Source organism: Arachis ipaensis, chromosome B10 (assembly GCF_059453495.1).
Source record: "Arachis ipaensis isolate K30076 ecotype BB chromosome B10, ASM5945349v1, whole genome shotgun sequence".
Taxonomy (NCBI): domain Eukaryota; kingdom Viridiplantae; phylum Streptophyta; class Magnoliopsida; order Fabales; family Fabaceae; genus Arachis; species Arachis ipaensis.
The window spans coordinates 25,014,323-25,041,845 of record NC_142435.1 but is presented as its reverse complement, the minus strand read 5'-3'; the positions used below and the strand labels follow the sequence as shown (position 1 = coordinate 25,041,845).

At 35.9% G+C, this 27,523-nt stretch overlaps 1 protein-coding gene, 1 non-coding gene and 2 pseudogenes across 3 annotated transcripts; 2 read left to right on the top strand and 2 right to left on the bottom strand.

The window, feature by feature from the left end:
• The first annotated feature begins 1,323 nt into the window (after positions 1-1,323).
• Positions 1,324-1,431, top strand: LOC148579449 (small nucleolar RNA R71). Its single transcript, XR_015894513.1, has one exon. It is a non-coding gene; the product is annotated as a small nucleolar RNA R71 (small nucleolar RNA).
• Positions 1,432-5,950: 4,519 nt separating this feature from the next.
• LOC107620400 (uncharacterized) lies at positions 5,951-7,235 on the top strand (annotated as a pseudogene).
• Positions 7,236-9,328: 2,093 nt separating this feature from the next.
• LOC107621772 (BTB/POZ domain-containing protein At3g56230) lies at positions 9,329-18,346 on the bottom strand. 2 transcript variants are annotated; one of them, XM_088507076.1, is made up of 4 exons: positions 18,040-18,346; positions 17,773-17,949; positions 16,761-17,128; positions 9,329-9,752 (listed from the first exon to the last, which is right to left on the bottom strand). In XM_088507076.1, exons 1-4 carry the CDS (start codon positions 18,232-18,234, stop codon positions 9,740-9,742), a joined length of 753 nt encoding a protein of 250 aa, XP_088363202.1. In that variant the 5' UTR covers positions 18,235-18,346; the 3' UTR covers positions 9,329-9,739. The 2 variants fall into 2 exon arrangements, with proteins under 2 accessions (XP_088363202.1, XP_016179261.1); XM_016323775.3 differs by lacking the exon at positions 9,329-9,752 and having other exon boundaries at positions 16,591-17,128.
• An 8,050-nt stretch (positions 18,347-26,396) lies between these two features.
• LOC107623058 (putative methyltransferase At1g29790 pseudogene) lies at positions 26,397-27,523 on the bottom strand (annotated as a pseudogene).

The following is a 27,523-nucleotide window of genomic DNA, read 5'->3' as shown; positions in this document are numbered from 1 at the left end:
AACCTTTACTTACACGTCCTCTACTTGTCCATAAGCCTGTTTTCTTGAGTTGTCTGCCATCTCTAATGAGATTCTGGCAGCTTGCACCTCAAAGATCCCAAGTTTCTCCATTACAGAGAGTGGCATTAAGTTTATTCCTAACCCCAGGTCACACAGAGCCTTATCAAAGGTCATGGTGCCTATGGTACAGGGTATTAAGAATTTGCCAGGATCCTATTTCTTTTGAGGTAATTTCTGCCTATCCAATGCATTTAGTTCATTGGTGAGCAAGGGAGGTTCATCTTCCCAAGTCTCATTACCAAATAATTTGGCATTCAGCTTCATGATTGCACCAAGGTACTTAGCAACTTGCTCTTCAGTAATTTCTTCATCCTCTTCAGAGGACGAATACTCATCAGAGCTCATGAAGGGCAGAAGGAGGTTTAATGGAATCTCTATGGTCTCTAATTGAGCCTCAGATTCCTTTGGTTCCTCGAAGGAAAACTCCTTATTGGTCACTGGATGTCCCAGGAGGTCTTCCTCACTAGGATTCACGTCCTCCTCCCTTGTAGGTTCGGCCATGATGGTTAAATCAATGGCCTTGCACTCTCTCTTTGGATTTTCTTCTGTATTGCTTTGGAGAGTACTAGGAGGAGTTTCAGTGACTCTTTTACTCAGCTGGCCCACTTGTGCCTCCAAATTTCTAATGGAGGATCTTGTTTCATTCATGAAACTTACAGTGGCCTTAGATAGATCAGAGACTATATTTGCTAAGCTAGATGAATTCTGCTCAGAATTCTCTGTCTGTTGCTGAGTGGATAATGGAAAAGGCTTGCTATTGCTAAACCTGTTTCTTCCACCATTATTAAAGCCTTGTTGAGACTTTTGTTGATCCTTCCATGAGAAATTTGGATGATTTCTCCATGAGAGATTATAGGTGTTTCCATAGGGTTCACCCATGTAATTCACCTCTGCTATTGCAGGGTTCTCAGGATCATAAGCTTCTTCTTCAGAAGATGCCTCTATAGTACTGTTGGATGATTCCTTCAATCCATTCAGACTCTGAGAGATCATATTGACTTGCTGAGTCAATATTTTATTCTGAGCCAATATGGCATTCAGAGTATCAATTTCAAGAACTCCCTTCCTCTGAGGCGTCCCATTACTCACAGGGTTCCTTTCAGAAGTGTACATGAACTGGTTATTTGCAATCATGTCAATGAGTTCTTAAGCTTCTGCAGGTGTTTTCTTTAGGTGAATGGATCCACCTGCAAAATGGTCCAATGACATCTTTGATAATTCAGACAGACCATCATAGAATATATCCAGGATGGTCCATTCTGAAAGCATGTCAGAAGAACACTTTTTGGTCAGTTCCTTGTATCTCTCCCAAGCTTCATAGAGGGATTCACCTTCCTTTTGTCTGAAAGTTTGAACATCCACTCTAAGCTTGCTAAGCTTTTGAGGAGGAAAGAACTTAGCTAAGAAAGCCGTGACCAGCTTATCCCAAGAGTTCAGGCTATCTTTAGGTTGAGAGTCCAACCATATTCTAGCTCTGTCTCTTACAGTAAATGGGAAAAGCATAAGCCTGTAGACTTCGGGATCAACCCCATTGGTCTTAACAGTATCACAGATCTGCAAGAATTTAGTTAAGAACTGAAAGGGATCTTCGGATGGAAGTCCATAAAACTTGCAATTTTGTTGCATCAGAGAAACTAATTGAGGTTTCATCTCAAAATTGTTTGCTTCAATGGCAGGGATTGAGATACTTTTTCCATGTAAATTGGAATTAGGTACAGTAAAGTCACCAAGAATCTTCCTTGCATTGTTATTATTTTCGGCCATGTCTCCTTCTTTTTCGAAAATTTCTGTCAAATTTTCTCCAGAAAGTTGTGCTTTAGCTTCCCTTAGCTTCCTCTTCAGAGTCCTTTCAGGTTCAGGGTCAGCTTCAACAAGAATGTTCTTATCCTTGTTCCTACTCATATGAAAAAGAAGAAAACAGAAAAGAAGAGGAATCCTCTATGTCACAGTATAGAGATTCCTTATGTAAGTATAAGAAGAGAATAATGGAGGAAGGAAAAGATAAGAATCCAAACACAAGGGAGAGGAATGAGTTCAAATTCTTGGGTGAAAGAGGGGTGTTAGTAGATGAATAAATAATTAGAAGGAGATGAGGAGAAGAGAAATTCGAAAATTAAATAAATTAAAGTAAAGGTATTTTTGTTTTTAAATTGAATTTAAAATAAAAATAAAAATTAAAGTTCGAAAATTAAGAAAGAAAAATTGAATCAAATTAAATTAAATTTAAAACAATTAATTAATTTAAAAAGGAATTTTGAAAAAAAAGGAAAGGGATTTTCGAAAATTAGAGATAGAATTAGTTAGGTAGTTTTGAAAAAGATATGATTGAAATAGTAAACTTTTAAAATCAAACAAAAAGCTAAGTAGTTAATTGAAAAAGATTTGAAAATCAATTTTTGAAAAGATAAGAAGTTAGAAAAGAAGTTGGAAAAGATTTTGAAATTGATTTTGAAAAAGATGTGATTTTTGAAAAAGATTCGAGAAAGATAAGATTTTTAAATTGAAAATTTGATTTGACTCATAAGAAACAACTAAATTTTCAAAAGTTTTGAAAAAGTCAACTCAAATTTTCGAAAATTTATGAGAGAAAAAGGAAAAGATATTTTTTTTTATTTTTGAATTTTTTAATGATGAGAGAGAAAAACACAAAAAAAAAAGATACAATGCATGGAAATTTTAGATCAAAACACATGATGCATGCAAGAACACTATGAATGTCAAGATGAACACCAAGAACACTTTGAGTGTCAAGATGAACACCAAGAACTTATTTTTGAAAATTTTGAAGAAAAGAAAAACATGCAAGACACCAAACTTAGAAATTTTCAAACTTTAGACACTAACAAATCGTAAATGCATATGGAAAACAAGAAAAGACATAAAACAAGAAATTTTAAAGATCAAACAAGAAGACTTACCAAGAACAACTTGAAGATCATGAAGAATGCAATGCATGGATTTTCGAAAAATGCAAGAAAGAGATAAACATGCAATTGACACCAAACTTAAAAACTGACACAAGATTCAAGCAAGAAACATCAAATTAAATTTTTTTGGTTTTTATGATTTTATAATTTTTTTTTGGTTTTTTTTTCAAAAATTATTTTGGGAAAAACGAAAAAGAAGAATTTTTTATTTTATTTTTCGAAAATAAGAAATAAAAAAGCTTAAAAATAAAATAAAATTACCTAATCTGAGCAACAAGATGAACCATCAGTTGTCCAAACTCAAACAATCCCCGGCAACGGCGCTAAAAACTTGGTGCGCAGAAATCGTGACGGTTCATTCCTTGGTAACGGCGCAAAAAACTTTATACGCACGTTCATAACCTTAATTCTTTGTCACAACTTCGCACAACTAACCAGCAAGTGCACTGGGTCGTCCAAGTAATAAACTTTACGTGAGTAAGGGTCGATCCCACGGAGATTGTCGGCTTGAAGCAAGCTATGGTCACCTTGTAAATCTCAGTCAGGCGGATTCAAATGGTTATGGTGAATTGATAATTAAAAGATAAATAAAACATAAATTAAAGATAGAGATACTTATGTAATTCATTGGTGAAAATTTCAGATAAGCGTATGAAGATGCTTGTTCCTCCTGAACCTCTGCTTTCCTATTGTCTTCATCCAATCATTCACACTCCTTTCTATGGCAAGTTGTATGTTAGGCGTCACCGTTGTCAATGGCTACATCCTGTCCTCTCAGTGAAAATGGTCCAATGCGCTGTCACTGCATGGCTAATCATCTGTCGGTTCTCGATCATACTGGAATAGGATCCATTGATCATTTTGCGTCTGTCACTACGCCCAGCACTCGCGAGTTTGAAGCTCGTCGCAGCCATCCCTTCCCAGATCCTACTCGGAATACCACAGACAAGGTTTAGACTTTCCGGATCTCAAGAATGGCCGTCCATGGATTCTAACTTATACCACGAAGACTCTGATTAAGGAATCCCAGAGATATTCATTCAATCTAAGGTAGAACGGAAGTGGTTGTCAGGCACGCGTTCATAGGTTGGGAATGATGATGACTGTCACGATCATCACATTCATATTGAAGTGCGAATGAATATCTTAGAATCGGAATAAGCTTGAATTGAATAGAAAAATGATAGTACTTTGTGTTAATTCATGAGGAACAGCAGAGCTCCACACCTTAATCTATGGTGTGTAAAAACTCTACCGTTGAAAATACATAAGAGAAAGGTCCAGGCATGGCCGAGTGGCCAGCCCCCATAAAGGTCTAAGATAGCATAAAACTGATCAAAGATCTGATCCGAAGATGTAAATACAATAGTAAAAAGTCCTATTTATACTAAACTAGTTACTAGGGTTTACAGAAATGAGTAAATGATGCAGAAATCCACTTCTGGGGCCCACTTGGTGTGTGCTTGGGCTGAGCATTGAGCTTTACACGTGTAGAGGCTTCTCTTGGAGTTAAACGCCAGTTTGTAACCTGTTTCTGGCGTTTAACTCTACTTTGCAATCTGTTTCTGGCGTTTAACTCCAAAATGCAACATGGAACTGGCGTTGAACGCCAGTTTGCGTGATCTAAACTCGAGAAAAGTATGGACTATTATATATTGCTGGAAAGCCCTGGATGTCTACTTTCCAACACAATTGAGAGCGTACCATTTGGAGTTCTGTAGCTCTAGAAATTTCACTTTGAGTGCAGGAAGGTCAGAATCCAACAGCATCTGCAGTCCTTCTTCAACTTCTGAATTTGATTTTTGCTCAAGTCCCTCAATTTTAGCCAGAAAGTACCTGAAATCACAGAAAAATACACAAACTCATAGTAAAGTCCATAAATGTGATTTTTAATTAAAAACTAATAAAAATATACTAAAAACTAACTAAATCATACTAAAAACTATGTAAAAATAATGCCAAAAAGCGTATAAATTATCCGCTCATCAGAGTTCAAAATCACCGACAGATTAGTCCATAATTTGTCAGATTGAGAGATACCGTGGACAATAAAAAAATAGAATAAAGGCTCATGGAGTCATGGTCATAAAAAAAATCTAGAAAAAGTGATAAAGGTGTTTGCCTCTTACTTAGCAGCCAGGCTAGTTCCCCACCAATAGTTAGGTTGTGGTTGAAAAGAGCCTATGTGAATGAGTGGATGGACTGATGGACATGTGTGTTTAACCAAAAAAAGAGTCAAAATTAAAAATAGGATTGACAACACTATATATATATATATTTGTAACACCATTTTCAGAAGGAAACACATTCCAATCTCTATTTATGACCCACTTGTCATAAAAAGTAACTCAAGATCAGCATTTGCGTCATAAACAGTAAATAGGAACTCAAAGCATCTCTCTCTTATCCATTAGGAGGATCTAACTTTAGTCCCTATTGTGGTCTCACTAAATTAATTAATTTTTTTTACCAAAGATAGGGAGACTCGAATCCACAACCTCTAAATGAGTATGGGGAGACTATGCCATTTGAGTTATAACTCATTGGCCCCACTAAATTAATTAATTAAAGTAATTAAAATTAATGTAGTTATTATTTTTTTCAATAATATTATTTAAATTTATAAATTCAAAAATAATTCACCATTAAAAAATATTAATATTAAAAAATTCATATATAGCAATAATACACAATATATAATTCAAGATTACACTAATTGGTAAATAGGGTAAATACCCTTTCCAGCCCCTGAGCATTTTAAATTGGGACATGTCGCACCTTTATCATTCAGAAACCTCAACCAGGTCCTCAACCATCAACATTAGTGGACGTATCGACTCCTGTGACCGGTTGCTAACAGGTTGCCTGGATGACGTGTCAGGTGGAGGCTGAGTTGTCAAATGCAGGTGCCACGTGTCACTAGAAGTTGTTGCAGGGACTAAAAACCCCCCTCCCTGCCCAAAATGTTCTCAGCCCCACAGGCAACACCCTCCACTCACCACCCCTCCCCAGCACACCTCCACCACCGCCACCGCCGCCACCACTACAACCGCCTCACAACCTTCGCAACTAATGCGAGTCCTCCACCTCTTTTTCTTCCTCCACAACCTCCCAAAGCTTCACCCAATGGAGGTTCTCTCTCCCGACAACACCTTCCACCACCACTACCACTACTCCTCCACCACAACAACCACCACCAACGCCACCACCGCTTCTACTCCCTCCGAATCAATGACAACGACGTCGTAGCGGACCCTCCAGCTGTTTCTCCCACAAGCCAACCACATGAATATCATGATAATGCGCATGGATCGGAACCAGAAGACGACGAAGATGAAGAGGATCAAGGCCAAGGCTGTGGAGTCAAAGAGGATCTTGATGAAATCAAACAAACCCTAACTCGTCAATTCTGGGGAATGGCTAGTTTCCTCGCTCCTCCTCCACCTTCCAATTCCAACCCTTCATCTTCCCCTTCTCACAACCTCTACCAAGACTCTATTCCCGATCATTCTCGGCCCGATTATTCCGACGTCGACCAACCTGATCCTGAACCCATCGGATCCGATTTCGGAGGGAACCACTGACCTGAATTGGAGGAATACGCTCCTGAACGCGCCGTGGGATCACCGACGAGGTTTTGTCCTTCGCCTTCAATATCGCTATGCATCCCGAGACCTGGCTCGATTTTCCTATTGACAAGGAAGACGATCCTCAAGGTAACCTCCTTTTTGAAATTAAATAAAAAAAACAAAGAAATGCATTAGATCGCTAGTTCATCATTTCATTTTTCAATTTTGTTCTTGCTTATAGTCATTTTTGTTGTGAATCTTAATCTTAGGTGATAAGTGTTTCAATTCAATTCATTTTAATTAAATTCAATTCTGTTGGTCATCATACAAGCTTCAGTGTTTTATAATGGTGAATTTTGGAATTTCTGATTGCATCTCTTGGCTCATTGTACCTGTAGATTTTGACATGTCCGATGCACAACAAGAGCATGCGGTGGCAATTGAGAGACTTATTCCTAGATTGAATGCACTCAGAATTGAACTGTGTCCTTGCCATATGAGTGAAAGTTACTTCTGGAAAGTCTATTTTGTGCTTTTGCATTCAAGGCTTAATAAAGAAGATGCTTCCATTTTGTCTACACCGCAGATAACCGGCTCCGAATCCGGCTCCGGATTTGGAGCTGGTTGTGAGTTGACGCTCGGAGAGGTGAAAGAGTTCTTCAAAATTGTTGGGAAGTAGAAGCGGTGGTGGCGTTGGTGGTGGTTGTTGTGGCGGAGGAGTAGTGGTAGTGGTGGTGGAAGGTGTTGTCAGGAGAGAGAACATCCATTGGGTGAAGCTTTGGGAGGTTGTGGAGGAAGAAAAAGAGGTGGAGGACTCGCATGAGTTGCGAAGGTTGTGAGGCGGTTGTAGTGGTGGCGGCGGTGGCGGTGGTGGAGGAGTGCTGGGGAGGGATGGTGAGTGGAGGGTGTTGTCGGTGGGGCTGAGAACAATTTGGGCAGGGAGGGGGTTTTTAGTCCCTGCAACAACTTCTAGTGACACGTGGCACCTGCATTTGACAACTCAGCCTCCACCTGACACATCATCCAGGCAACCTGTTGGCAACCGGTCACAGGGGTCGATACGTCCACTAATGTTGATGGTTGAGGACCTGGTTGAGGTTTCTGGATGATAAAGGTGCAACATGTCCCAATTTAAAATGCTCAGGGGCCGGAAAGGGTATTTACCCTTGTAAATATAAAGTAAAACATAGTTAAGCTCTATAGTTGACGACAAGCATTGTGAAATTGCCATATGTGTTTAATCATGTCCTCTTTCAACTGTCTATGTTGCTGCCTATTTTGAAGTTGGGCATTTCTTTGGAGAAATTGATGGTATGGTGCAAAATCTTCCTTTCTCAGCTAAGGTTGTGATAAGCTATTTTTGACATCGTCATACTCTAAGTCTTTAGCAAAATTTCCTGCGTAAGTGTCTCTTTCATCCTCAACAATCATATTATGCAATATAATACAAGCTCTCATTATGTTTGCAAGCTTCTTATTTTTTTTCAAATGCGCGTTGGGCCACGTATAATTGCAAAGCGTGCTTGCAACATTCCGAATGCTCGCTCCACATTTTTTTTGCTCTTCTTGATATTGTGCAAATAACTTGCGTTTCTCCCCTTGTAGCTTTGAGATTAATTTGATAAATGTGGCTCATTCAGGATAAATACCATTTGCTAAATAGTATCCCATAGTATAATTATTATCATTAATAGTATAATTTACCTTCGGAGCACAGTCATTTAGAATATCATCGAACACTGGTGAATGATCTAATACGTTGATATCATTATTTGAACCAGAAACTCCAAAAAACACATGCCATATCCAAAGGTCTGAAGATGCTACAACCTCAAGTACTATGGTTGCAAATAACCACTCATGTACATACCTTTCCACGCCTTTGGACAATTTTTTCATTGACAATGCATGCAGTCAATGCTACCCAACATGCCAGGAAAGCCACGATCCTCCGCCATTTGTAGAAGGCATTTGAATTTAGTTTTCACAAGTATTTATCCTCGAATACCGAATTGACATCTTCAACAAATTTTTCCAAGCATTCAATTATAGTGCTCTTGACTATGCAATATAATCATCAACAACATCAGCTGCTACGCCATATGCTAATATCCATATCGCAGCGGTGCATTTTTGGAGTGGTAACAAACCTCTTCTTCTAGTTCCGTCGACCTTCTGTTGGAAATACGGATAGACATTTGAAAGAGTGTCTACTATCCGAAGGAACTCATGTCTTCTCATTCGAAATTTCCGTCGAAAAAATGTCAACATTATACACCGGCTCATCTACAAAGTAATCTTGGAAAAGGCGATCATGTCCTGCTTTTCAATCTTTGTTGATCCATCTACGAGGAGTTGGGATAGAGCTTCTATCAATATATTCTTCTTCTGAATCATCGAATAAACACTCATCGATCCAATTATCTATGAGTGTGTTATCTCGTCGTATTCTTTTACCATACAAAGTCTCATTAAACATATCATCAAAATTTCTAGCCATATCTTGAAATGTATTTTTAGTATTATTTTGAGGTGAGAAACTAGAGTTGAAATGGAGTTGCTGAATCATTGATAGTTGATATTTATAAGTGTGTCCGCAACAAAGGCTACTTCTCAATGGCTAGTTTTGCAAGAGCTACTTAACATCTAGGTTTTTCTTGTCTAAGTTTAAAACGGCTAGTTTTGCAACGGCTACGTAACGGCTATTTTTTCTTGTCTAAGTTTAAAATGGCTAGTTTTGTAACGATCACTTTGTTAAACATTAACGGCACAATAATATTGACTAATTTGAAAAGTTATTTTACAAATGAATAAAATAGATTACATTACATACCAGTAATACTCAATAAAAATAAACATACTACTTAACTCTACAAATACAAGGAGCCATTAAATAAACCACTTATTGATTGTTTTCTCACATAAAATCTCATGAAGAGCTCGTCGTTTTTACTCATTGTAGACGTGTCAGCATTAAGTATTTGCATATCCATTTCTCTTTCCCTTTTCTTAGCCATCCTTTCCATTTCCCTTTCCTTTGAATTTATCTCCATTTCTTTAATATAATTCTGAGTTTGTAATTCTTGTTCTTTCATCTCCGCTTGAACTCGGCATGGTTGTCAGCCGGCTGCGCATTCCTACTCTCTCCTCGTGAACGCGTACGACCTCGTCTGCGAGTGGCTATTAGGGTTCCTGTCTACACCAAACAATCGATATCAAGGTGATCAGTTTCAATATCAAAAGCCTAGTACTTCAATTATCCCAAACAGGCACTCACAAACAAGCGTGCTATGCAATATCAAGTAGATAACCTAATAGCATCAAAGAAAAAGACACATAGAGTATGCAATAAAGCACAATCGATCCATCCCTCAGGATCACGAGGACGAACCGCTCTGATACCACTAAATGTAACACCCCAATTAGCCTAAACTTTATCTCGCGCCATAAAGCAAAGGTTAATCAGAGATTACGACAGTTCTAAGCTCATACATATAATATATAGAAAGAATTAATATACTCTAGAAGCCCGATGAAGGATATTGCCCAAAAACAGGATTTGAAAAGCGCAAGACGTACTAACGAAGCTTCTAACTTAACGCACAAGAGACACATATAATATAACAAAAGATAAATATATAATATCCTAAGAATCTAGCCACGGCTCGTGGAGTTTAAGCCGGCTAGTTGTATACAGACAAAACAGAATTTGATGTTTAAAAATAGCTTATACAAGTTTTTCCTCTCTCAAATACAAGCCTTTAGGCAAAACAAAATACAAAAGTGAGAGATATATAAACAAAATAAATCAAAAAGACTCTAAGAGTAATAGGATCCTCCGCTTCTGTCACCATCCAAGCAACTCACCGAGGTGGGTTGTGACCTGCATCTGAAAAACACAACAGAAATATGGTATGAGAACCAGATATTCTCAGTATGGTAACAGTGTCCAGTGATCTAAGATATAAGACTCCGGGATGCCAGAGGCAATCCTAGAACTTCATATCTATCACAAGATTCATCTTAAAGTAGAGCTAAAACCGTAAAGCATAACTTAAAACCATAATGATAAAAAGGGTAATCTAACTTAAAGGATTTTCTAATCTAACATTTCTCCGCTGTCCCACAGCATTCACCAACCTATCCTCCATGCGATCCCATTGCCACCGCCTTCCGAACCTCCTCAACACCATACAATCACAATTAATACAAGCAAGTAAAATACAAGTAATATACATGTACCGTGAGTAAAACAATTAGCAAATAGGCATATTATTCATTTAAGCAAGATATGCAATTAGGCAAAGCAAACAAAACACATAATAGATGCACATGATGAATGCCTGTCCTATTGGCTCGTGATATCACTTGTCGGTCTATGAATGGCAACCCGACACATCCTTTCGGATGTCGCCTTTCTTGCCACGTCCGAGGATATAGCGCATAGCACGCTTTTGTTCCGAGGATATAGTGCCTGGCACACTATCGTTCCGAGGATATAGTGCTTGGCAGACTTGCATGCTCATTCCAAGGATATAGTGCCTGGCACACTCTTGCGGCAGAGAAAAAAAAACAACAACATCTAATTCCTCATAAATCATTCCAAGGATATAGTGCCTGACACACTTTCCACATCCCATAAGTCCATCCACCTCCAATCACCACTAGTCATCATAAATCCTCATCTCAATTCACTTTCCATTATTAATTCTTAACACTCCAAGGATATAGTGCCTGGCACACTCTCTTTCAAACACAATTATTCCAAGGATATAGTGCCTGGCACACTCTCAACATTCATCAAGAATTATCATTCATTTCTGAGTCCTCAACTCATCACCACCATCATCAATTCATAATTTTCTTTCCGAACTCAGAGTTCATCAGTTTTCTTAACTTGTTGTCAGCAATCACCCAGTTCACTACTCTTCCTTCTCTCTCTCTCAACCAAACTCACCCTCATTACACCAGAAACCTAAACCTCCATTCGCTAGCTTTTCAAAAGAAAACCAAATAAAAAACCCCCTAGGACCTTTCCCATGTTTCAAAGCCCAAAAATAAGTCTAAGGGTCTTAAAATGGCATCACGGAAGCTTACAATCTTGTTGGGAAGGTGGAATAGTTGAAAACAAAGTTAAAATTTGAGAAACTTGGCGTGTGCGTACGCATAGGGGTGTGCGCGTGCAAGCCCAGGAGAAGTTTCAAAATGTGTGCGTACGCACAGGTAAAAATTTTCACAATTCTGTTTCGCTCGCACAAGCTGTGCTAGCGCCCCTAACAGACTGACCTTCTTAACGTGTGTGTGCGCACAGGTTGTAATTCCTCATTGGGTATGTACGCGCACAAGCTGTGCTAGTGCTGCAAACAGAAAGCCTTTCCCTGCGTGTGCGTGCCCACAGGTTGTAAATCTCGCAGGGTTGTGCGTGCGTACATACCAGAAATCACAAAATTCTGCAACTTTGCAGAATTTCAGATTTTGACACCAATCTTTGAATGATCATAACTTCCTCTACAAAATTTCAAATTTTACAAACTTTATGTCGATTCGAAAAGTTTTCAATAAAATTTAATTTTAAACCAGTTTCAACAAATTTTGAAAACCGAGGCAAAAGTTATGATCAGACTAAGTTCACCAAAAACTAACTTTTACCAAATTCCACAAGCACTCAAATTTTCCAAATTTTCAAACCACATCCAACCAACACAATACCAAACTCCCATTTACAACACAATCTACCCTCTTGGGTCACAATTTACCATTTATACTACTCTTCCATCACATTTCACCATTCTCACCCATCAACATCAAATGTGTAATACTATAATAAATCCACATTCAACCTCTCCAACCACATTACCATATCATTAACATCAATATCACATATATCATACCACTTCTCAACTTCACACAAACATTCATCATCATCATATCATAATCATTCATTATATTTAAACTCAAAAATTCATCGATCCATTACAAATCATCATACATCGTCATTCAACAACTCATCAACCATTATAATCCAAACTTATCCTATAGATCACTAGGCTAAGTGTCCATGAATATTATATACTACATAGAGGAAACCAAAATCATACCTTGGCCGATTCCCAATATGCCAAAACCCCAAAAGAGCACAAGTTTAGCTTCCAACTACAAGCAAGCCTCCACTATGACTCCAACAAGCACCAAATATATATATATATATATATATATATGCAAATCATCACTAATCAATCTAGGACTCAACATAATCATAAAATCACAAGGGTTTAGAGAGCTCTTACCTTGCCCTATAGTTTTGAAAGCCAAAACCACCAACAATTAAGTGCTAGAGTGTACCTAAAACACCCAAAACATAAGATTTTTCTCAAAACCAAACCCTAAAACTCAAAATTCACAAGGGCACGAAAAATGGGAAGGGAAACTAGAGAGACTTACCACAAAGCTTGAATAGAAACAACGGGCTTAGCGAGAGCTTCACGTAGCCACTGACGGCACGCGAATCAGAGCACCGTAGCTCAAGATATGATGAAAAGAGTGAAGAGATGAATAGTGTTTTTTCTCTCTTCTCTCCTCTCCTCTTGCAGCTGGTGTGTGTGTGTGTGTGTGTTTATGTGTGTGGTGTGTTGAATGGGTTCATTAAATGAACCCTTATATATGTTGGGTTTGGACCTAACTTGGGATCGGTCCAATCTGTTAGCGTTTTTAGCCCGTTTGACCCAACTTTGGGCCAAATCTTTAAAATTAACGCCCGGTTTATGACTTCTAATATTTTTCTAAGGTTTTTGACTATTTTCACTTTTTCTCGCGCAACATCGGGTAGACTTGAATCGGTTCAACCGGTTTAACTGTCGGTTCGCAGTTTTTTACGATTTTTCGCAAAAAACACATTTTCTGACTCAGAAAAGCCTACTGAGTCCAAAAATCATATTTAAATCTCAAAATTCTCGTTCTAACTTTTCGGAACCTAATTTGGGCATTTAAATTTTTCTATTCGTGAAAACTCCGGTACACTCGGCATCTTACTGCATCACCCACCCCTTCAAGGTTCATTCTGGCCTCGAAAGCCGTGAGATGTTCTTGAAGATCCTTAGTCCCGTCATACTTCATGTCCGTCGGTTTGTCAAAGTGTTTCGGCAACCGGACATGAAGGATGGAGGGGTGGAAATGGGTTACTCCCATGATGATGGGGTCCTGTTTTTTCCATCCTCTGTTTCCCCAGGTTTCCCTGTGGCCCTCCGTTCTCTCGGGAGTGTGGGAACGGGTTCGAGCATTGGTTTCTGTTCGCCCGTCGTTCCTTTTGAGGTTTCTCCCGCGACCTTCCGACCTCTTGGTGGGAGAACAGGTGCGGGACAAGCTCGGGCGCCTGTCTCTGCTTCGGGAGGGGTGGTATCTGTCTCGTGCCGCTAGTTCGCGTTTAAGGTTCTGCACCCTGTGCCTGAGTTCCTGCATGATCTTTAAGTTGTCGTCTCTCGTTCCCCCGAAAAGGCACCTTTCGAGAGATCGGGAATGTTGGTTTCCTCTTTGCGTCACGGGTCTCGACAGCTCGTGAGAGGCGCCTGCGGAGCTCTCAGGCGGGCTCCTCCTTCTTCACGGAGCTCATCCGATGGCGGGAACAACGCCATGCTCAATTCAGGTTCCCACAGACGGCGACAATGTTCGGTTGCTCAGGTCTGGAACGGAACGGATCTGATCCAGTTATGGTGAGGATCAGTGAGTCGCTGGAAACTGGATTGGGATGGGCTCTGGGAATGAGGTGTATAAAGGTCCTTCGAGCTGGCGAGGCGTGGAATGTGGGGAGCCACCTGCAAGGACTCCAACGCTCAAGTTAGTGTTCGTACAAGAGGCGGTTATTAGGGTTAGAGTAGGTGACGTACCTGTGGGGAGGGGTAGAGCCCTCCCCTTATATAGTCTGTACTCGAATGGTCCCACATGAGCAAATCCTCTTTTCTAAAAACTTTCTTTCCAGCTGTCCAGGTGCTTTGGCGAGATAAAAGAAAAAAAAAAGGGGTTGGCGAGTTGGAGAACCCGTCGGGCCAGTTCTTGAAAACTTGAATCTGACTTATAAATGGGTTGGATCGGAACAATTATTATTTAAATAATTAATATAAATTATTAGTTAAATAAAGATATAACTATTTAATGTAATTAATTATTATAATTATTAATAAACTAAATATGATTTAATTATTTAATATAATTATTTAAATAATTAAATCATGTTTAATTTATTAATAATTATAATAATTAATTATATATGTAAATTGTAATATATATATATATATATATATATATATATATATATATATATATATATATATATATAAAGTTAATACATGTCTAAATATTATTGGTTTTTATTCAAAGAGAATAAGTCTCTCTTAGTAGGTTTCTACAACTTTAAAAGATGTGAAAGAACTCTTTTCTCTTTCACTCCAAATGCTAAAGTCTTCCATTCACACAGTAAATTAAATGGAGCTCCAATTTTAATTACCGTTGGAGTTGCTCTAAATATTCAATTTGCTCGAATTCAACTTAAGCGGGTTGACAAGTCCAATCAATCCGTAGCAAGTAGGGTTGGTTGTGAAACAGACAGTGTTGTAAGTAAAATAGACTATTTTTATTTTATTCTCACAAGGTTCGTTGTTCTCCTTTGGGATAAGTATGATTTTGGTCCCTAACGTAGAGGTCAAAAATCGATTTCGTCCCCAACCTTTTTTTCGCTCCAAAATGATACCTAAGGTTTCAGTTTATTTTAAAATCGTCCTTTAGACAAAAATACCATTCTCCCTTCACCCCAAAATCAACCAAAAATCAACCACCATCACCACCACCAGAACAGAAGCCACCACCACCACCAGTATCATCATGGTCATCATCATCATCAGAACTTTCTCCAAAATCAACCAAGAAGCCCAAGTTGAACAAGAACCCACCACCACCACCACCATTATCATCATGGTCATCATCATCATCATCATCATCATCATCATCATCATGAGAAGAACAACAAAACTCAAAACAGAACCACCACCACCCCCACCATCATCATCAACACCAGAACCCTCCACCACCCCCACCTCAGAAAATCGGAACTAAAAAAATCAGACCAATCAAAACTCAGAACCATCAACAAAATTCAAAACTAAAATTCTTTCTCTTTTATTCTTGCTCTGCTTCTTCATCTTCTTTTAAAAAAATTCAAGCAACATACACTTTGAACAATAATCAACAAATTCAGTAACAACAATATTTAAGAAAAATTTCAAAAATTCTACAAAAAATCCAGTTCACAAGAGAAGAAGAAGAAGCGGCGAGCGGTGAGAGCGAGGAGGAAGAGCAGTGTCAAAGAAGAAGCGCCCGGTGAGGGTGAGGAGGAGGAGCAGTGGCGGATCACAGGCAGCAGGGCGGCGGTGCGACGGTGCGGTGGTGCGGCGATATGGCGGTGCGGAGAAGAAGAAGAAGAAGAAGAAGAAGAAGAAGAAGCGGCGGCCAGTGAGGGTGAGGAGGAGGAGCAGTGGCGGATCACAGGCGGCAGGGCGGCGGTGCGACGGTGCGGTGGTGCGGTGGTGCGGCGGTATGGCGGTGCGACAGTGCGCCTTCCCTTCCCTCCCCCCTCCCCCCAATCTCGCGCCCCAACCCTCCCCCCCTCCCCTTCTTTCTTTCTTTCTTTCTTTCTCTGTATCCCTTTCTTTGCTTTCTTTTTTATTTTTTTATATTTATTTTATTTTATAATCTTTTTAATGAGGGGTAGTTTAGTAATAAAAAAATAAAATTGGTAAAATGGATAATTTTAAAACAAACTGAAACCTTAGGAACCATTTTTTTAGCGAAAAAAAGGCCGGAGACGAAATCGATTTTTGGTCTCTACGTTCGGAACCAAAATCATACTTATCCCTACTCCTTTTGATGAACTTCATGAAAAACGTGAAATAAAATGTCTTAATTTTTTTTTTTTTGGAGTTAAAATTTTTTTATTTTATTTTGGAAAAAATGCCAGCTTTTAACTCTATTATTTGTAAAAGTATATATACAATTGAATAGCTACTTTATTACTAGAAATTAAAGAGAAAAGGCAAATTAATAAACACTTTAGTTAACGTAAATGAAGAGCAAACATAATTATTTGGAGCCATTTGCAAAAGCCCTTGAAACCAATTGCACAGTTAAATGTGGATTCCTATGGACAAAAGCTTCAAACCTAGGCGATGACACAACATGCTCAATGTTCTTAACTAAGAAAACCAACGTTGTCTCCTTCAAATTGTGACTGGAACACACGTCGGCGATCTCAAGCGTCTCGAGTGCATTGGAAGTGTGGAGTGAACTCAGCAAATACCTCTCGCAGTGCCTTAACAAATGTGGGATGGCGTACTTATCGGCGGCGCGCGATAAGGCGTAGACATCCTTTGCGATTGTTTCTTCAGGTAGTGTGCCGCTGTAGAGGAACTCTAGTAGAGATGATAGCTCTTCATGGTTCAGGTCTGGTATGGTTATGGTTTGGTTATTGGGTGCTGCTTTGCATTCATCACACTCAAGCATGTTCTTAAAGATTTCTGATCTTGTTGCCTATATCATTACAATTCCACATAACAAAGTTTGTTATTACTAATATTTAAGAGCGAGCTTCGTTATTAGTTAGTTGGATAATAATTTTTCGGTCAATATGTATATATTTTTACTAGAATTAACTATTTATCGATTAATATCACCCAAGTGTCTTTTTGAAATTTTATTTTTAATTCATATTAACATTTAAATCAATATTTGAAAGTTGGCTATAAAAATTTTGAATTCTTATATTTTCTTCATATATTTTTTGTTAATCTATATGCAGATTTTGTGTAATGTAGATTCAAATGATGCTGAAATTCATATATATTCAGAAATTCATAAATTATAAAAAATTTGGCGTGTTAATTAACATCTCACTAAAAAATGTTAGGTCTCTAGAATTTCTTTTAATGTCAAACTATAAAGTAAATCTTCAATTAAATCTTTTATAAGGTAAAATTGTTCTTCTATATTAAAAAATGACAATTACACTTTTTTTTTTTATTGTTTTGAAAGGAGTGTGTGATCAATCTTTTATAAAACTTACAAATTTCTAATAAAGAAAATGATGTTAATACTTAAGAAGTAACTTGAGCAAGAAGGAAAGCATGAATGGTGGCATTAAACAGGGAAAAGAAAACAGAGAGAAGCGAACTGACCAATACAGACTTATGTGCAGGTATTGGAAGACCATGGCCACCTGGGCTAACAAGTATATCGGTGTGAATTTGTTCTTTGAAGGCAGCAACAATGCCTCTAAGAAAACCCAAATCCTCCTTTTGTTGATTCAAAATATCTATCTGCTCTGACCACCATCTAATACAATCATCCAATGTCTGTGCAACAAAAACAAATTAAATGAGTAATTAATTACAAGTAATGAAATTATATATAAAATAATATGAAGTAAATTAATTAGAGCTTGCCTTACTGGAATTTCGCCTTGAAGCCAGAGAGCCATTATTATTGTTATTGGGATTAGTGTTTTGTTTTGTTTTCTCAGTTTCGAGATTGTTGATCATGTTGATTATGGTCCTTGCTCCTTCATAACAAGCCCCACATATTGAGTTCCTCGGTGGCCTTAATATCAATGGCATGCTTGTGCATACACAACAATCCATATCTATCTTCCTTCTCTTCAATTCAATTCAATAATAAAGATAATATAGCTAAAGAAATGAAGAAGAAAGAGGAGAAAGAGGGGGATATGTTTGGTTCTTCAGAACATTGGGGGGGCCTATATATATAAATGGTTTCCATCTTATGTTCAACTAATTTAACATAGGATAATAATCCTTTTATGCATATATCATCATGCACAATAATGTACAATAATATTAATCTTTTTTCTATATAATAATAATAATTGGATACATAGTTACTAGTCAACTATTGCTTTAAAGCCAAATAAAAATATATTTACAAGAACTCTAATGATCAAGTCAATTCGAGGTCTAAGAAATACAAAAATTACAGTTAGAGTCCTTAATTACTAATTAGATTAGATATATATTTTTAGGCTCAATTTGGGTGCTGCGGGTGTAACAACAACAATAATAAGAGTTAGGTATAATTTTGGTCTTTAAGATATAAGTTAAAAATTTTTTGTCTTTAATTTTTTTTTGCAAACAAAATCGTCCTTAAAATTTAAAATTAAGTTTTAAAATAATCATTTTTACTTAAATATTAAAATTTTGGACCAAATTACCTATAACAAAAATAATTACAAAAGAAAAAAAATAAGAGAAAGAGAGTATTTTCGCTCCTGTACAAAGAGAAAGAGAAGAAGAAAAAGAAACTGTTCATGATCCACCTCTGTCTTCGCTTCCGCCGCTACTTTCGTACGATTTTGGTCCTTAAGGTAAGAACGATTTTAAAACCCAATTAAACTTGAGGAATGATTTTATATACAAAAAAGGGTTAGAAACGAAAAAAATTTTCAGCTTATACGCTAGGAATAATAATAATAATAATAATAATAATAATAATAATAATAATAATAATAATAATAATAATAATAATAATAATAATAATAATAAGCATGTGGTAAGAGACAGTGCGTTGAGAATGAGATAGGCTGCTATAGTTTGGTGGGATATCTTTTTAGAGTATAGTGCTTAATATAAAGAACTTAACAAACAAAAGGAACAAGGGGAAGTTAGGATTGAGAAGACGACTTTCCAACCATACAACAGCAAAAATGAGCATGCAAAAGAGAATCCTTGTAACCACTTTTTGGTATTTTATACTATATCATTAACTATTAATATATGGAGGTTAAATTATTAATTAATTAATTAATGTCCAAAAACGAAATAATTTTTTTTAATGGCCAGCCTGGAAATGTAAAAGTACAAGGCGCAATTGGACTTCTGGTAGCATATGATTATATGGCAAATCATGATGACTACTAATACTTGATATAATTATTATTTGGTACAACAACAGCACCAAATTAAAGAAGAATAGAACATAACGTCGAACAAAAAATAAGTCAGGTAACTAACTCAAACTGATTTATTTCTTTATTGGCTTCATTGAAACTCATTCTTAATTTTCAAAGTTGCACATCAATCAGTTTGAATATCAAAGTCAATATATATGAAGTTACCGATTGAGGTTAGATGTTTATAAATATATGTTTAATTAAAAAAGTATAAAAAAGCATGTTAAAGAAAGAAATCATACTTTTGAAGGATTTTCTTAAAAAGAAATATTCAGCTGAAAAATTGTGCACCAAATTTGTTGGCTAAATGAGGTTACACATTGTGTGAACAACCTTCTCAAAAAATGCGGACAATATCATTAACAAACAAGCCAATAATTTTGACACGTTGTAGGCTACTTGCTATTTCAAGATTTATAGGGTTACCTTTGTTTACAGAGAAATAGGACATTGAAATAGGACATTGAAATAGAGACACAAAGACACAAAATTGTATTTAACAGAAGAAACATGAATAGTAATAATGTATTCAAAGATACTGAATTAGTATATTTTGTATCCATCAACTTATTTTTTATTTTTTTATTATTCTTGTTAATTTTTTATTATTATATTTTTTGTTTCAAATTTTTTGAATGAAAAAAATGAGAATAAATTAAATTTTTATAATTTGTTTTAGTTTAACACCAAACAGAATATAAAAATACAAAATTTTATATTTCTGTCTTTTATATATTATTTTTAGTGTCTTATCTTGCTCTATTCTCAGAAACAAATACAGCCTAACATCCAAAATTTAGTGTTAAATATATTATTATAGTAAAATAGAAAATATAATATAAAAGAGGGTTTTTTATTTTTCACATGATCAACCTAATAGAATATACTGAATATTTGTACTCAAGAAAATGAGCTATATACTAAATAAAAAAAAAATCATTATAATTCCAATATCTTCTATTCAACGTTACATTTTTTTTATTTTCTGAGAAAATAGTAGGAGGTCGGATGGACGAAGGGATGTAGAATTTTTTATTGAAGATCTAACATGAGCTACTACTCTATATATGAATTGAAAGCTCTCACGATAAACGAAATATCCCATAATCTTTCCATAGCAGCACTAAAGTAAGAAATTCTACTTAGGGTCCAGGGTAGAGTCAAGCTAGTAGTGTTAGCTAACTCGAAAAAGAAAGTAGGTGGGGGCTATAGGCCTATGTACCCGGACTTCTCTTCTTGATCTTCCCTGGATTCAGAAGTAGACTAAGCTTGCTTGATTCCGGGCATCTTAAGATAAAAGGCGAGAATAGCCCAGATGAAAAGACTGGAAGGATAAATGATAGGAAGCTCAATCACACTCGATCCCCGGTTCTTTTTTGGGTTATGTTTTTTTTTTTTTTTAATTTAGATATTTTTTTATTAGACGCATGAATCATTTTATGAGAATTTTTGATAAAAGATGATGAAAAATATTTAGTGTGACATAATTTGTATGACTTAATTTTCATCTTAAGTGAATAATAACTATTTGATTGAGACCGTTTAGTTCCTACATAATGATGTTCCAATTAAATAGTTATCATCTCTATAATATTATTTTGATAAACAATTACAATCAAATAATTATCATCCATGTAAAACATATGAATGCTAGATCATATAAGCTAACATCACATGTAAGTATTTTTTGTTTTTTTTTTTTGTCAGAGATTCTCATAAAATGGCTCATGGATTTAATGAAAAAGAAGGATAGGATGTGAATTGCCATTTTCTAATTATTAAGATATGAATTGTCTAAATTAAAAAAAAATAAGAATTTTTTTTTTTATTTTAGACTTTTGGTGATATAGTATTATATTTTTTTTACCATGAACTTTAGTTGATGTTTTTTCTGGATCCAAATATTGAATAGGGATGTGGTATTTTTTGGTCAAATGGTTATAAACTCTTATTTTTGGTGACCTAAGGGGCCCTAAGGCCATGTTTATGATCTTAATCATCTCATGGATAACCTGAAAGAAAACTGTTGGCCCAATTGGATAATGTAGGCTATCAGGCCCACATAGCACTTGTTTTTATGTTCATTGGTACAAGTGGCATTATCTCAACGTCCAAAAAAAATTAGCATTGAAATACTGATATTTATATATTTTTAATTTCTCAACCTAACCTTCATAAATTCTAACACAATCTTCATATATTTTTTATTTTTTAACATAATCTTCACAATTTCAACACAAATACATCTCTATCACGTATTAGGTATAAACTTCTATCTATTTATATTATTTTTTGTGCATTATTTTTGTATTTTTTAGTAGATGTTTGTTTTTCTCTGTTCTTTAAAACATGAAGAAGGAGATCTTATTTATGAAAACCAATCATAAAATTTTCGTACACCAACTTTATAATCATTAGTCAAAATTATAATAACAACATATATATACATATATAAATGTAAATATAGATATATAATTTTACTTGAGATATGTGTCATATTTTCTGTGATTTGTAAAAGTGAGTCAATATATATAGATGATAGTAGACGTATTGAATTACATATAATTTTATTATTGACTATTGATAATTCTATTTATATTAATATAAAAGTAAATCAAATAAATATTTAAATTATTAGTCTCTAAAATTTTAAAAAAATTATTCTTTATTATAAATATATTTATTATAATTTTTTTAATTTTTAAAAACTATTTTATCAAACAAAACTGTAGTGTTTATGTTTATTAAAAATTATTTTTAACGTGATTTTATCAAAGACAAATACTATAGTTTTTTAAAAATTATCTTTTATATCTTTTAAAAGACAATTTTTATAAGTTACTTTCAAAAAATAAGAACTTTACCAAATCAAACTAAAAGTTCCTTTTCAATACTAGTATTTTCGAATCAGGGCTTTTATCATTGTTGGATACCGAATTGGTTGTTACTTTTTGTTAAAAAAAAAAATAGAGAAACCCCTGTTCTTTTTGTTTTTGGTGATGGATAGCCACACCAGCCGGCCAGACAAGGAAAGCCAGAACCCACCCGACCAAGCCACTTCTCCACTTCTCCAGCGACACCACCCCACCATTCCCCTCTTCGACACTACCCCACCATTCCCCTCTTCGCCAGCGCCACCGTCTCCCTTCTTCTCCCTGCCGTCACCATTCTTCCTGGTCCCTGAGCTTGAAGGCGCGATTCAACTCCAGTCTGCAAGCTTTACCGTGGTTGGTGCCTCAGATTCTGGTAGGTTGTGGTCTCCTCTTTGATTTTGCTGTATTTTTCACTTTTATGGTTGCTGCTGTGTTGTGGTGGGTTTATTAAAGTTTCACTTTCAGAGAAAAAAATTAATCTTTTTCTATAAATAGATAGTGTATATTTTTTTTACTAGGAATAAGGTGCTAACTTATATAATTAATGATATAAATTCTTAAAGTTTTACGTTATCATCGAACAAAAGTGTAGAAGAATATGTATCTGTTTATGATGAGTAACGACATGTGTTATACGATAGCTCTTCAAGTCTTCATCATTATTTGTCAAACTCCTAAATTGGAAATTTTGATTAGGTCTCATATAGGGATAAAAAAGTATCTTCTAAACCAATCAAAACCTTAGATTTTCTTTATTAATGAATAAATGTATGTGATTATTCATGTGGACTATCTTTGAGTTTTGACCAATGAAAGAATTGCAAAATAAAATATAAGGGACTATTATGGCGGGTGCATGCAATTTCAGCTAGTAATGTGAAGGTTCATTATTGCTAATTTGCTATGTTAATTTTAGTGAATTTAATGTGTTATGTTGAATGTTGCATATTGAGTACTACCATTTTAGGATATGATGTTGTTTGGCGGGAGAATTGAGTGCTGTTTTTTGTTTAGTTTTGTTTTGAGGTAGGTAATATTTCTCAATGGAAGAATGCTGCAATATTGTTGGACAGTGATGATGAGGCCATGAGGGTAGTGTGAGTTCATCATTGAGTGCCTGGACAGGCAACGAATAGGTGCACGTTGATCAGGAGACTCTGCTCCAACAAGCTCTTGATGCATTAGATGAGAAAAGGTAATTAGTTATTTCACTTGTGATCAAACTTTAGAAGAGTTTTTAACATTGAAATTTGCAACCATAAATTATATGAATGCGTATACTAATGAGTCTAAGTGCATCTTAGAACAAAGAAGTGATTTAGCATGAAAACTTGCAATGGTAAAGTTAAATGAACATGGAACGAAGTTCATATTTGGTTATGCTTATCTTGGAAGAAAGTAGTTGTTTCAATTTTGTAGGTAGCTCTCTTAGCAAGGTTATTAGTTTAAGCTGTTCTGAACCTGTAATAAGCTTCTATAGTATGCTAAATGTATTCACAGTTTTTGCTTATTCTATTTAAACCACCACCATTTCATTTCGAGCCTAAGGCTTTTCTATCTTAAGACATTTAATAGTAATGTGTAGCGTCAGTTTGTGGAGAAGTTAGAATCTGCTTTTTCTCATTATACAATTATTTGATTTCTAGTACTTTTATCCGTAATAACATTATCGAAATATAAATATTTTAAAATTATGTCAGTTTTGTTCTGATATTATAAATTATGGCATAAAAGACTTATAAAATCACACTACTTTTACAAAAAAAAAATCCTTAGGGACAAAAGTTTCAGGCGACTAAAAAGACCAGAGTCTCCGTAAATAAAAAAAAATCAAATTATAAGATTTAGTAATTATTTTCATATGAAAGTTTATTTTTTTACTAATAATTAATTTTAACATTAGTAATCTAAAATTTGAATAAATTTAACGTGTATACTTTTACATTTGATTAGGTATTAAGTTTGTTACACAAATAGAAATAATTAATTTTTATATTTGCTATTTAAAAATAATATTATTTTCTCAGTATGTATATAAAATTATAATTAGATATTAGTATAAAAAATTTTATAATGATAATTATAAAATTAATTCAATTTTTTTTAACAACTGAATCTTGATTCTAACTTTTAATCACAATATTAGTATTACTAATGAATAATTTAAATATAGTAGTCTTTGAGTACTTGCCACTTGAGTGAAAGCTCGAAAATTCTTTAAAAGGTGAGACCGAAGAAGAAATTGGCAATGGCTACAATGCCATGTTATCAGACCCATTCGGTCCATATTTTCTTGGCCTACCACGTTTTTTTTTACTGTTGTTCCATCCATTCCCACACTCACCGGCGAAACACCAAGCTGCATCCGAGCCAGAAACTTGGCTCGGAGCTTTCCTCCTTGGTGCCACATGATATGCCGAGGGAGCTTCCGCCTCTATCACCGTAACTTTAGAACTAATAGTTTCTCTTGCCTCATCTTTATTAACCAATTCCTTCTAAGTTTATACAATCAAATCAACATCTGTTACTTTGATGATATTCCAGAGACTTCGGTAGAGATTCTTTTAAAGATTTATATCTTTGTATTAAGATTTCTTTTTTAGCTCTTTCAAGAACTTTCACTACTGTTGGTTGTTTTTTTTTTCCTACCTTAAGTTTCTTGATTTGTTGAATAAAAAAGATTTTAATATCTTTATTTTTTTATTAGTTATAAACACATATATATATTTTTTTATATAAAATTATATTAAATTTTTTCTATCTTAAAAAGCATAATTTACGATTTTAATAAATTAGAATATATAACTTTCTATCCTACTAATATACATGAGAGTACTTTATCAAAGAGTACTATATTTAAATTATCCATTAATAAATATTTTTTCTAAATTATGTGTAATAAATATTTGAAGGAAGAGAAGTGAAAAGTTAGATTAAAAAGATAAATAGAAAAAAATTGAAAACTAAATAAAAAAATATGTATAAAATAATAATAATATTTTTTATTTGAATTATATTATTTTATTAATTTTATTTTTTGTAAAACTGAAAGGTAAAGAAAATAGAAAAGGAGAGAAAAGAGAAAAAAAGATAAAGAAAAATGAGAGAGGGAGTTTGCTAATTTTGAAAAAAAAATTATTTTAATTGTAATGAAAAAATATCTAGTGACACATTTTGATTTGTCAAATTATTAATATAAAATATAAATTATAAATTATATATAAAGTGAAAATAGTAGAGAAAAATAGAAAAAGGTAAAAAGGTAGATAATCGAATGCAGGAAGGGAGTTTATTAATATTAGAGAGAAATATTTTATCTCAATTTTAATATTTGAAGTAATGTCATGTTGCATATTTTGATTTTTAAATTTGTAATTAGTCATTGATAATAATATATAAAAGAGATAGAGTGAGTGAAAGAATGAGAGAGATAGAGAAGGGAAAAGAAAGAGGAAAAAAGTCTTTAATTTAAAAAATATTTAATTTTAATTGCAATAAAAGAGTGACATATATCATTTTTTAGTTGTAAATTTAATAATGTGTAATAAATAATAGATGTTTCCTTCTGTAATTTACCTAATATATGTTTCTAAAGGGACATAATGATGAGTCATTATAGCTATATCTGTTTTTTACTTTGAGAAAATGACAAATTAGTCCCTGACTTTTTACTCCGCGGACATTTTAGTCCCTAACAATTGGAAAATACTTTTAAGTCACTGACGTCCTTAAAAGTTAGACGGATCAGTCCCTCCGTCCATAAGCCACCGTTAGACCTAACGGAAAAGGCTGACGTGGCTTCCCCTCTGCTTACCTGGTATCACGGCTTCCCACGTGGCACGTTAGTGGAATGGAGCTTTTGAAAAATGGACACATAAGTCCCTGTCGCTCAAAACGACGTCGTTTTGTGTGCTGCCCTCATCCTTGTGTAAGTGAAGAAGTAAAGAAGCAAGCTTTAAGTTGATCATCTTGAAGTAGGCTTCTGTAACAATGCAGTGAGAAAAACCTCAGCATTCTTGATGCCACTAGCATCAGCTTTATTCCCAGTGGCCCACTTCACCTTTTTGCAACCTAATTTTTCAATCAATGGCGCATACAGCTTTTCAAGGTCCACCCCTTTGCTGAAAAATCTGTCAATCCACAAGTACCCTCCACCTCTCAAAACCCTATCCACATCAAATAGCAAGAACTTCATCATCGTCACCGAAATCCATCGGTTCACGGCACGCCCGTACCGCACAAGGTCCACCACTCCGTCGAACACAGGCAGCCGCTGCTGCAGCGACACGTGAAGTGACACAAGCCCCCTCAGCGCCACCGCCTCGCTGTATGGCGCACCCACGCTCATAGTCATCACAACTGTCACGTTGCGAAGCTTCATCGTGGCGGCGAATGACCCGGTGCCGCCACCGACGTCGAGGCCTAGCCAGATAACTGACTTTGCAGACTTGGCGATCTGGAAGAGCTGCGAGATCGGGAGATCGAGATCGGTCTTGTAGGTTATGAACTTGGACGAATCGGAGGAAGGGTTGAAGCCTAGGTTAGGGTTTTGGCGGTGGAAGCAATCGAAGGATTTGCAAGGGTAATGGTCCCAAATTACAGAGGAATCGGGGAGTGAAGAAGGGAAAGGGTCTTGAGGGAGAGGGGATGAGGGTTTGTGCGGCGCGGATCGGGAGAAGCAGCGGCGGCGGGGAGGGGGTGGCAGCCACAGAGGATAAGAGATTCGGCGAGGTCAGAGTCGGAGGGGCAAAGGGAGAAGGGAGTGTAGGACATGTACTTGTGGAGGAGGTCAGGGTGGTTGTCGCAGGAAGAGGCTATCGGGTTGAGGTGGGAGTGTAGGAGTAGATCTGGTGGGATGGTGGAGGAGGTGGTGGTTGTGTCAGTGGAGTGTTGGAGGCGCGTGAGGTGGTTGATGGAGGCGCGTATTGTGTGGAGCTGGTGGAGGAGCTGGTCGGGGATGGGAGTGGGTGGTTTGGGGGATTTTGGCGATTGGAGAGTTGAAGAGAGGTGATAGAGTGAGAGGATGTTGGTGGCCACCATTGCCATCCGAAGAACAAGGTTCAGTGTCATTATGGTGAATGCCAAAGCCAT